This window comes from Prionailurus bengalensis, chromosome A2, assembly GCF_016509475.1.
Source record: "Prionailurus bengalensis isolate Pbe53 chromosome A2, Fcat_Pben_1.1_paternal_pri, whole genome shotgun sequence".
In the NCBI taxonomy this organism is placed as follows: domain Eukaryota; kingdom Metazoa; phylum Chordata; class Mammalia; order Carnivora; family Felidae; genus Prionailurus; species Prionailurus bengalensis.
Window position 1 is genome coordinate 81,170,294 of NC_057348.1, and position 12,935 is coordinate 81,183,228.

General features: G+C 40.5%; 1 protein-coding gene across 7 annotated transcripts in view; it reads right to left on the minus strand.

The window, feature by feature from the left end:
• Positions 1–12,935, minus strand: part of LOC122487795 (gamma-secretase activating protein) — a 90,850-nt gene that overhangs the window by 54,771 nt on the left and 23,144 nt on the right. For all 7 annotated transcript variants that reach the window (XR_006298471.1, XR_006298470.1, XM_043588680.1 and 4 more), the window contains exons 7-8: positions 10,877–10,946; positions 9,638–9,687 (exon numbers count right to left, since the gene is read on the minus strand). Coding sequence is in view for 5 of the 7 variants with exons in the window: in XM_043588680.1 (XP_043444615.1) it covers positions 9,638–9,687; positions 10,877–10,946 (120 nt within the window). In the remaining 2 variants the exon portion in view is untranslated. The remainder of the gene's footprint in view (positions 1–9,637; positions 9,688–10,876; positions 10,947–12,935) is intronic.

Genomic DNA, 12,935 nt, shown 5'->3' on the forward strand with positions numbered 1-12,935 from the left:
ACAGATATTTCCACGGTTTATTTTTCGCAGTCCCTGATCCCCAACACATATACATGGAAAGCCTTTCCAGAAAAGATTTAAGGCATTATTTCATTACTTACTCTTTCCAACCATTTTATAATAAGCAATATTATTCTTGTCCCTAGTTTGCCAGATAGGCCAGGGCTGTTGAAGGCAAGGCCACACCTACCACAAATCAATACCTAGGCTAACAGAAGGTTCAGAGTTTCCCATTCTGCACCTAATCCACTCAGGTATCTGCAGACAAAAGGACTTTACTACCAAAGGCAGCCGCTGTGAGGCCAAGGAAAGAACTCAGGCCTAGGGGTGAGGGGTATTGGGCAACAATCCCAGATCGGCCATAAAGTATTCATGCCATGCTTCTTACTTTTATCTCTTCCACAATGGGTATGGTGATACTGCCCATCCTTCAAGCAATACTTTACTACACATCCTTCAAGGCCTAACTTAGGCACTGCCTCCTGTACAAAGCCCTCCTTCACCTGTCCCCAAAACCAAGGCAAAACTCACTACCTCTGTATTTCTATGGTACTCTGGCATATTTCTTTTTTTTTTTTTAATTTTTAATTTTCAAGTTAGTTAACATAGAGTGTGGTCTTGGCTTCAGGAGTAGAATCCAGTGATTCATTCTTTTCATACAACACCCAGTGCTCATCCCAACAAGTGCCCTCCTTAATGCCCATCACCCATTTTCTCCACCCTCATCGACCCTCAATTTGTTCTCTGTATTTAAGAGTCTCCTATGGTTTGCCTCCCTCTGTGTTTTTATCTTATTTTTCCTACCTTCCCCTATTTGTTGAGTTCCTCAGATTCCACATGAGTGAAACCATGTGATATCTGTCTTTCTCTGCCTTATTTTGCTTAGCATAATACCCTCTAGTTCCATCCACATTGTTGCAAATGGAAATTTGCAAATGGAAATTGGTGCAAATGGAAATGAAATTCTTTTTCATCACCAATTTGTATTCCTGTATGCATGTATATGTGTATGTATACACACCACATCTTCTTAATCCATTCATCAGTTGATGGACTTCTGGGCTCTTTCCATAATTTGGCTATTGTTGATAGCACTGCTGTAAACATTGGGGTGCATGTGCCCCTTCGAATCAGCACTCTTGTATTCCTTGGGTAAATTCCTAGCAGTGCTACTGCTGGGTCATAGGGTAGGTCTATTTTTAATTTTTTGAGGAACTTCCACACTGTTTTCCAGAGTGGCTGCACCAGTTTGCATTCCACCAACAGTGCAAGACAGTTCTCCTTTCTCCACATCCTCGTACTTTGGCATATTTCTATTACAGTTACATTTAACTAATCGTATAAGTCTACCCCAATGAGTATGCACTGCCCTTCAACACCTTTATATTTTCAACAAAATTCTTAACTTTGGGGAGCCCATCTTATTTCCATTTTTTCTGAAATTTGTTAAATTAGGAGAGATTTGGGGACTTACAGAGGAATATACTGGCAAGAAAATGATCATCAGAGTGTGGCAACCCAAGTTCACATCTCAATTTTGCCCCTCTCTGGACTTACCTCACCTCTGTGAGCCTTGGCTGTATTCTCTGTAAACATGGGGATAATTACAACACTGCCTACCTATTGCAGGATGTGATGAATGCATGGAACTGCACACTGCCTTAAGACGCTGTCATCCAAGCCTTTAAAGAATAAGGGCAATGATGCTTCACAGAAGGGCACAAAAGGATGGAGTGCTGAGGCCACACTGTGTTGGCTGCTGACAGAGGCCCTCACTCTGCAGTGTCTCTCGTGGTTCTCAGCCCCTCTTCTAACCAGCCAGTCCTCTGTCTATACCCACTTCTAGTCTTGTTTATTTCACTGACCTGGAAATCCTAGAGAATGCTCTCCTCTAAACTCACATCTGGCTTTCAGATTCTACCTTCACCTTTCCTCTCTGGTCTCTTTTCTAACCACTAGCCCTGTCCGTGCCCTGTCATCCATGCCACTGGTGGCCCAGAGCTCCAACCACTTTCTATGGTTGTCTCTGACTACTTTCCAGTCATTTTCCAGCCAGCCTCTTGAGTTGAGATTTCAATCATAGATACATAATTAATAAATGACATTTTTCATTTCAATGTTGTTCATATAACTTTAAAATTAAAATCTTCAGAGAAGATTATTTTGATGAAGACTAAATAGTGAAGGAAATAATTTCTAATACCAATAATATATTATTATGTTACATTAATTGTCAAGAAAAAGACAACTCAATAAAAAAACAGACAAGGATATAATTAGGCAATTTTCAGAAAAACAAATTCACATAGCCAGTAACATTAAGGGAAATACAAATTAAAATAATGATATCAACTTAAACCCATTAAAGTGGAAAAAATTTTTTAAATCTTTATTTATTTTGAGACAGTGCAACAGGGGAGGGGCATAGAGAGAGGGACAGAAGATTTGAAGTGGGCTCTGTGCTGACAGGCTGACAGCAGCAAGCCTGATGTGGGGTTCGAACTCATGAACCACAAGATCATGACCTAAGCAGAAGTCAGATGCTCAACCAACTGAGCCACCCAGGTACCCCTGGAAATTTTTTTTAAAAGGCAAATGCAGGTGCACCTGGGTGGCTCAGTTGGTTAGCCATCTGATCTTGATTTCAGCTCAGGTCATGATCTCCTGGTTCCTGGGCTCGGGCCCCACATCAGGCTCTGCCCTATCAGCATGGAGCCTGCTTGGGATTCTCTCTCTCCCTCTCTCTCTGCCCCTTGCCTGCTTGTACTCTCTCTCAAAATAAACGTAAAAAAAATAAAAATAATAAATAAAAGGCAAATGTGGCTATGATTGGTATGGGTAGAGGGAAAGCATTCTCTTACACATTGCTTGTAAAACTGTGAATTGTTACAAGGTGTTTTGGAAAGCAATCTTAGCAAAATCTGTTGAAATATATTAAATGCATACATCCATCAACCCAATTATCCCTCCCTGAGGATTTAACCCAAAGAAATATGTGTACCATATATATATAGCTATGAAAAACATTTGAGATGATTTATAAAACAGATTAAAAAAAAATTTTTTTTAACGTATATTTATTTTTGAGACAGGGAGAGACAGAGCATGAACAGGGAAGGGTTAGAGAGAGGGAGACACAGAATCTGAAACAGGCTCCAGGCTCTGAGCTGTCAGCACAGAGCCCGATGCAGGGCTCGAACTCATGGACGGCGAGATCATGACCTGAGCCGAAGTCAGACACTTAACCGACTGAGCCACCCAGGCGCCCCTAAAACAGATTTTTAAAAAGTGGCAATCCGACAGAGCTCAGTTTGGCGGGGAACAAAGGCGCTCACCAGCGCCATCTCCCTCGCCCATCCCCCAGCCAAAATCCCAAAGGGAACCAGTTCCTGCCAGGGAACTTGCTTGCTCCACACAAACACCCAGCGCTGTGCTTCTGCGGAACCACCCCTCCGGCAGCGGGTCTGACTCCCTCCCGCTGCCACAGGGCCCCTCCTGAAGTGGATCACTGAAGGAGAAGCGAGCTAAGCCTGCCCCTCCTGCCCCCGTGCACCTTGCCTACCCACCCCAGCTAATAAGCCAGATCCCCAGCACCACAAGCCTGGCAGTGTGCAAGTATCCCAGACGGGCCACGCCACCCCACAGTGAATCCCACCCCTAGGAGAGGGGAAGAGAAGGCACACACCAGTCTAACTGTGGCCCCAGCGGTGGGCTGGGGGCAGACATCAGGTCTGACTGTGGCCACGCCCACCAACTCCAGTTAAACACCACAGCACAGGGGAAGTGCCCTGCAGGTCTGTACCACTCCAGGGACTATCCAAAATGACCAAATGGAAGAATTCCCCTCAAAAGAATATCCAGGAAATAACAGCTAATGAACTGATCAAAAAGGATTTAAATAATATAACAGAAAGTGAATTTAGAATAATAGTCATAAAATTAATCGCTGGGCTTGAAAACAGTATAGAGGACAGCAGAGAATCTATTGCTACAGAGATCAAGGGACTAAGGAATAGTCAGGAGGAGCTGAAAAACGCTATAAACGATATGCAAAATAAAATGGAAACGACCACTGTTCGGATTGAAGAGGCAGAGGAGAGAATAGGTGAACTAGAAGATAAAATTATGGAAAAAGAGGAAGCTGAGAAAAAGAGAGAGAAAAAAATCCAGGAGTATGAGGGGAAAATTAGAGAACTAAGTGATACACTAAAAAGAAATAATATACGCATAATTGGTATCCCAGAGGAGGAAGAGAGAGGGAAAGGTGCTGAAGGGGTACTTGAAGAAATAATAGCTGAGAACTTCCCTGAACTGGGGAAGGAAAAAGGCATTGAAATCCAAGAGGCACAGAGAACTCCCTTCAGACGTAACTTGAATCGATCTTCTGCATGACATATCATAGTGAAACTGGCAAAATACAAGGATAAAGAGAAAATTCTGAAAGCAGCAAGGGATAAACGTGCCCTAACATATAAAGGGAGACCTATAAGACTCGTGACTGATCTCTCTTTTGAAACTTGGCAGGCCAGAAAGGCATGGCAGGAGATCTTCAATGTGATGAACAGAAAAAATATGCAGCCGAGAATCCTTTATCCAGCAAGTCTGTCATTTAGAATAGAAGGAGAGATAAAGGTCTTCCCAAACAAACAAAAACTGAAGGAATTTGTCACCACTAAACCAGCCCTACAAGAGATCCTAAGGGGGGTCCTGTGAGACAAAGTACCAGAGACATCGCTACAAGCATAAAACATACAGACATCACAATGACTCTAAACCCGTATCTTTCTATAATAACACTGAATGTAAATGGACTAAATGCGCCAACCAAAAGACATAGGGTATCAGAATGGATAAAAAAAACAAGACCCATCTATTTGCTGTCTACAAGAGACTCATTTTAGACCTGAGGACACCTTCAGATTGAGAGTGAGGGGATGGAGAACTATTTATCATGCTACTGGAAGCCAAAAGAAAGCTGGAGTAGCCATACTTATATCAGACAAACTAGACTTTAAATTAAAGGCTGTAACAAGAGATGAAGAAGGGCATTATATAATAATCACAGGGTCTATCCATCAGGAAGAGCTAACAATTATAAATGTCTATGCGCCGAATACAGGAGCCCCCAAATATTTAAACAATTACTCATAAACATAAGCAACCTTATTGATAAGAATGTGGTAATTGCAGGGGACTTTAACACCCCACTTACAGAAATGGATAGATCATCTAGACACATGGTCAATAAAGAAACAAGGGCCCTGAATGAGACATTGGATCAGATGGACTTGACAGATATATTTAGAACTCTGCATCCCAAAGCAACAGAATATACTTTCTTCTCGAGTGCACATGGAACATTCTCCAAGATAGATCATATACTGGGTCACAAAACAGCCCTTCATAAGTATACAAGAATTGAAATTATACCATGCATACTTTCAGACCACAATGCTATGAAGCTTGAAATCAACCACAGGAAAAAGTCTGGAAAACCTCCAAAAGCATGGAGGTTAAAGAACACCCTACTAACGAATGAGTGGGTCAACCAGGCAATTAGAGAAGAAATTAAAAATATATGGAAACAAACGAAAATGAAAATACAACAATCCAAACACTTTGGGATGCAGTGAAGGCAGTCCTGAGAGGAAAATACATTGCAATCCAGGCCTATCTCAAGAAACAAGAAAAATCCCAAATACAAAATCTAACAGCACACCTAAAGGAAATAGAAGCAGAACAGCAAAGGCAGCCTAAACCCAGCAGAAGAAGAGAAATAATAAAGATCAGAGCAGAAATAAACAATATAGAATCTAAAAAAACTGTAGAGCAGATCAATGAAACCAAGAGTTGGTTTTTTGAAAAAATAAACAAAATTGATAAACCTCTAGCCAGGCTTCTCAAAAAGAAAAAGATGACCCAAATAGATAAAATCATGAATGAAAATGGAATGATTACAACCAATCCCTCAGAGATACAAACAATTATCAGGGAATACTATGAAAAATTATATGCCAACAAATTGGACAACCTGGAAGAAATGGACAAATTCCTAAACACCCACACTCTTCCAAAACTCAATCAGGAGGAAATAGAAAGCTTGAACAGACCCATAACCAGCCAATAAATTGAATCAATTATCAAAAATCTCCCAACAAATAAGAGTCCAGGACCAGATGGCTTCCCAGGGGAGTTCTACCAGACGTTTAAAGCAGAGATAATACCTATCCTTCTCAAGCTATTCCAAGAAATAGAAAGGGAAGGAAAACTTCCAGACTCATTCTATGAAGCCAGTATTACTTTGATTCCTAAACCAGACAGAGACCCAGTAAAAAAAGAGAACTACAGGCCAATATCCCTGATGAATATGGATGCAAAAATTCTCAATAAGATACTAGCAAATCGAATTCAACAGCATATAAAAAGAATTATTCACCATGATCAAGTGGGATTCATTCCTGGGATGCAGGGCTGGTTCAATATTCTCAAATCAATCAACATGATACATCACATTAATAAAAGAAAAGATAAGAACCATATGATCCTGTCAATCGATGCAGAAAAGGCCTTTGACAAAATTCAGCACCCTTTCTTAATAAAAACCCTTGAGAAAGTCGGGATAGAAGGAACATACTTAAAGATCATAAAAGCCATTTATGAAAAGCCCACAGCTAACATCATCCTCAACGGGGAAAAACTGAGAGCTTTTTCCCTGAGATCAGGAACACGACAGGGATGCCCACTCTCACCGCTGTTGTTTAACATAGTGTTGGAAGTTCTAGCATCAGCAATCAGACAACAAAAGGAAATCAAAGGCATCAAAATTGGCAAAGATGAAGTCAAGCTTTCACTTTTTGCAGATGACATGATACTATACATGGAAAATCCGATAGACTCCACCAAAAGTCTGCTAGAACTGATACAGGAATTCAGCAAAGTTGCAGGATACAAAATCAATGTACAGAAATCAGTTGCATTCTTATACACTAACAATGAAGCAACAGAAAGACAAATAAAGAAACTGATCCCATTCACAATTGCACCAAGAAGCATAAAATACCTAGGAATAAATCTAACCAAAGATGTAAAAGATCTGTATGCTGAAAACTATAGAAAGCTTATGAAGGAAATTGAAGAAGATATAAAGAAATGGAAAGACATTCCCTGCTCATGGATTGGAAGAATAAATATTGTCAAAATGTCAATACTACCCAAAGCTATCTACACATTCAATGCAATCCCAATCAAAATTGCACCAGCATTCTTCTCAAAACTAGAACAAGCAATCCTAAAATTCATATGGAACCACAAAAGGCCCCGAATAGCCAAAGTAATTTTGAAGAAGAAGACCAAAGCAGGAGGCATCACAATCCCAGACTTTAGCCTCTACTACAAAGCTGTAATCATCAAGACAGCATGGTATTGGCACAAAAACAGACACATAGACCAATGGAATAGAATAGAAACCCCAGAACTAGACCCACAAACATATGGCCAACTAATCTTTGACAAAGCAGGAAAGAACATCCAATGGAAAAAAGACAGTCTCTTTAACAAATGGTGCTGGGAGAACTGGACAGCAACATGCAGAAGGTTGAAACTAGACCACTTTCTCACACCATTCACAAAAATAAACTCAAAATGGATAAAGGACCTGAATGTGAGACAGGAAACCATCAAAACCCTAGAGGAGAAAGCAGGAAAAGACCTCTCTGACCTCAGCCATAGCAATCTCTTACTCGACACATCCCCAAAGGCAAGGGAATTAAAAGCAAAAATGAATTACTGGGACCTTATGAAGATAAAAAGCTTCTGCACAGCAAAGGAAACAACCAACAAAACTAAAAGGCAACCAACGGAATGGGAAAAGATATTTGCAAATGACATATCGGACAAAGGGCTAGTATCCAAAATCTATAAAGAGCTCACCAAACTCCACACCCGAAAAACAAATAACCCAGTGAAGAAATGGGCAGAAAACATGAATAGACACTTCTCTAAAGAAGACATCCGGATGGCCAACAGGCACATGAAAAGATGCTCAACGTCGCTCCCTATCAGGGAAATACAAATCAAAACCACACTCAGATATCACCTCATGCCAGTCAGAGTGGCCAAAATGAACAAATCAGGAGACTATAGATGCTGGCGAGGATGTGGAGGAACGAGAACCCTCTTGCACTGTTGGTGGGAATGCAAATTGGTGCAGCCACTCTGGAAAACAGTGTGGAGGTTCCTCAGAAAATTAAAAATAGACCTACCCTATGACCCAGCAATAGCACTGCTAGGAATTTACCCAAGGGATACAGGAGTACTGATGCATAGGGGCACTTGTACCCCAATGTTTATAGCAGCACTCTCAACAATAGCCAAATTATGGAAAGAGCCTAAATGTCCATCCACTGATGAATGGACAAAGAAATTGTGATTTATATACACAATGGAGTACTACATGGCAATGAGAAAGAACGAAATATGGCCCTTTGTAGCAACATGGATGGAACTGGAGAGTGTGATGCTAAGTGAAATAAGCCATACAGAGAAAGATACCACATGTTTTCACTCTTATGTGGATCCTGAGAAACTTAACAGAAACCCATGGGGAAAGGGAAGGAAAAAAAAAAAAGAGGTTAGAGTGGGAGAGAGCCAAAGCACAAGAAACTCTTAAAAACTGAGAACAAACTGAGGGTTGATGGGGGGTGGGAGGGGGGGGGGTGGGTAATGGGTATTGAGGAGGGCACCTTTTGGGATGAGCACTGGGTGTTGTATGGAAACCAATTTGACAATAAATTTCATATATTGAAAAAATAAATAAATAAAAGATATTTATTTACTCAAAAAAAAAAAAAAGTGGCCATCCATGGGAGAATGATTGAAGTTGCGTACATCCACGCTGGGGACTATTATGTGTTTCTAAAAAGAATGAATTGACATATTCAGGTTGACTTGTAGGTAATGCCACAAAGTTGTAGGAGGAAGGAGTGGATAATAAACAAACCTCTGGGTGTGTCAGGGGTGGGGATGAGATATATACACGTATGAAGAACAGCATGAAAGGACACATAATAGGTTGTAGACAAAAGTTAGAGGAGAAAAAACAAGGGAGAAGTAGCATACAAGCAAAAAAAAAAAAAAAAGAAAAAGAAAAAAGGAAAAAAAATTTGAACTGTATTATCCCCCACCATATATGTTATGATCTCATTTATTCTATGTATGCATAAAAATTAGTGGAAAAGGTTACATTCCTAATTAAAAACCTGCGGGGATAGCCCTGATATACTAAGTAAAAAGCAAAAACAAAAATGGCAAATTAATAGATTCTCTTTTGGTAAAAACAACTGAATTCCTGCATATGTGTACGTTTGTATGAGCAAGGTAAAGGTGTGGGAAGAGTCACACAGGCTGTCATGAGTTATCTCAGGAGACTGAGATTGGACAGTGAGGTCAAGATAAAGGAGATAATTAACTCCTTCATAGATCTCACATTATTTCACATGTTACAACAGCAAGTCTGTAATCTGAAAGACGTCGAATAAAAAAAATGGTCTGTGTCTGTAACATTACTGTACCCTTAACAGTCTAGAAATGTCACTCTGTGGGAAAAAACTGTGAAGCAAGAGAAATTTCAAATATTTACCACTCTACTTCCATCTTCTTGCATGACTTGGATATGAAACTTTTCGATATCTTTAAAAAGATAAACAAAAGAAAGACAGTTTAACCTTTATGAAAATTATGAGCACCTTTTTACACCTAACAGTGGTGAACGTTTATTTATAAAAGCAATGCAGATGAATCAACTGGCTGGAAAAATAGTATTATCACAGAGAGCAATTTCATAATATAAGTGCAAAACAAAACTCACCTTTCTCCAGCCTCTCTCCATAGTCTATTGCAAATCTAGCATTTACTCTGCTCCTCAATGTCAACAATGGATGAGACATTTAACCCTTCTGCTCCCCTGGGTTCCCTCAAATGTTGGCCTCACCTGCACAATCAGTCTTATTTGGAGCTAACAGGGGTTCCTTTGGCAGGGTTTGTCTCCAATTTCCAAATATCATATGAAAATATCACACAAAAATAATGGGGAGAAAACTCATTATACAAGATATTGGGGGGTATTTTTACAGGGATCAGTTTCACAATAAGAGAACTCTCAGCAATTTAGGTAGATTTGTGGATGGTCCCTTTCTCTCAGGAAGCAATCTAGAATTAGCCATACTTAACCTTCTGCCAGACTAGGTACAAAAATGGGAGATAGATAATTGGTCAAGAGCATAGAAAGCCAACATGAACCTAACACCCCCAGGCCTGTTCTTCCCATTATCAATCAGCAATTTCATTTTATAACATGAAACATGGCTTACTAGGTAAGATCCACGAGTGGATTTTGTCCCTTCTCTGCTACCCTCCCCATCCAAAGTGAAAAAAACTTCATTAGAGGATGTCCCAATCTTATTTCAGGTAGAATGTGACCAAGTATGTGTCCTCAAATTCTACTATCAAATTCTACTGGCTTCTAATACCTTCCTCCTTCTCCATCCAAGGTGACAGATACCCTGAAGAAGGATGAACTAAAGAAGGTAAAAGTGACCTCCACAACTGTTCTACACTCTACCATGTGACAAACATGGAAATCCATGCATATAGGAGCCCATCATTCCTGGGATGGGAAACAGAGCAGAGCCTAAGAGGACAAGTGGGGCGAAAAGGAAAAGCCCTTCCACAGGAGTGCTAGATCTGAAATGAACATCAAAGGTCAGTTGGACCTTCAGCACTGGTGAGTGAACATCTAGAAGATTCAGTCAAGTCCCATACTTCACTAGGAGATGTGCCCTTCATGAAGTTTGTATATATCATCTAAAGATACACTTACATTTGTCTTCTGAAACCAGTAACAGATGGTTCTCTGGAAGGGGGTGACTTTCCACATGGGGGTAGAGAAACTATAAAAAGGAAATGAACCAAAATCATAAGCAAAGACTACCTTGCTTACACAAATATTCCAAAAGTGTTTGATCACTGTACTACTACACAGCCTAGAAGGTACTGGGAACCACCGAATAGTTTACAGACACACATTACAAATGGAAGCAAGGAGGAAAAAGAAACACTTTCAGGAGCTCAGTTTTCCAGGGGGAAATTGATGGCAGGCCAACATAATTCATTTAAACAGTAAGGCTAAAGTATAAGCTTATTTCTAGAGATGGTGCTTCCTATTTTGGAATGAGATTCTGAAGCTAATCAGAAACAATATAAACATCAGTACAGAAAGTTCTGTTTTGCAAGCACACAAAAAAGGGGTCAATACATCTGTTGTGCAATTAAATGTAGTATTTAATTTGACAACCAAGTAAATGTAGGCTCTCCTACAACTTCCAAAGTCCCACATCCAAAAGACAAAGCACAACGTAACACGGGACTTTCCAATGCAGAAGAGTGAGTCACGATGTGGCATGTGGTGGAGGATTTGCAAGCCTCAAATAATAGAATGACTGCCGTTGGGAAGAAGAGGCTCCATCCACCCTACTCTCCCTTCTCTATGCTCTCCCATACGGGTCAGCCCACAGGACAAAGCAGCCAGCCAGAAACAGCCTGATGTCATCAGCAGTGATAATGAGGGAAAAGGGGCCCTGGGATGACTCCAGTGACTTAATTCTTTCATCATCAAAAGGGTGACTATAAATCAGCAGTTTCATTTTGTAACATGAAAAACAGCTTACTAGATAGGATCCACCGGTGAATTTTGTTGTTTCCCTCCACAGTTCAAAGCATTATGAAAGAACATAACCTTTTTATGTCCTTATTTTATAATTGGCAGCCTTTCTAAAGACTAGGAACATTTTTGACAAAATGTATTACCTGGTGTTCTAACTTTTCATGATGACAAATGAAAATAGAACTGGCAATTTTTTTTTAAAGTTTATTTGTTTACTTTTGAGAGAAAGAGCACAAGCAGAGGAGGGTCAGGGAGAGAGAGGAAGACACAGAATCTGAAGCAGGCGCCAGGCTCCGAGCTCTCAGCTGAGAGTTCGATGCGGGGCTGGAACTCACCAAAGGTGAGATCATGACCTGAGCCGAAGTCGGACACCTAATCAACTGAGCCAGCCACCCAGGCACCCCTAGAACTAGCAAATTTTTTTTAATTGTCCATAGTCAAGTTTCCTTTTTAGAATTGAAAAACAGAACATTAACGATACACCATTTTTCATGGCAAATCTTCAAAATTATAAAATAGTACTGTAGAATTCAGCTATGAAAATAATGTAGAACTTACTATGCCCCGATTTGTGAAATTTTGCACCTCAAACAGGAAACTGCCTGTCCTGGGGTTGAGGAGAAGCAAAGCTGAATGACACCATACAGATAGTGGAAGAGCCAACACTCGGTGGCTCAAAACAAGGAAATATTCCTAGAGAAAATGATTCGGCCTCCCTTGGGACTACAGAGGTGGCCAAGGCATACTTGCCTAGGGCTGTGACCTGGAGTATGATGCTGACAAGTTCTAAGCCTTTGCCTGGTGTTTGTGCCGCAATCAGTGAGAACATGATTTTAAAAGTTCCATTTAGGTGGTGGTGGTTTTCCTTTCTATTATGAGGCAGCCTTAGAGCAAGGCCTAGGAATGAGAATATAAATAGACTTCAGGGCACCTGGGGGTGCTCAGTCAGTTGAGCGTCTGCCTCTTGATTTCAGCTCAGGTCATGACTTCACAGTCTGAGACTGAGCTCCTGTGTCAGGCTCTGTGCTGGGCACGGAGCCTGCTTGAGATTCTCTCTCTCCCTCTTCCTCTGCCCCTCCCCTGCTTGCATGTGTGCTCATTCTCAAAAATAAAAAGAGACAGACAGACAGGTTTTAGACACAGCTCTATAAAAGCATGCAAGGTTTTTGTTTTCTTGCAGTTTGAGTAGAGATCTATATAGATTACATCGTATTAG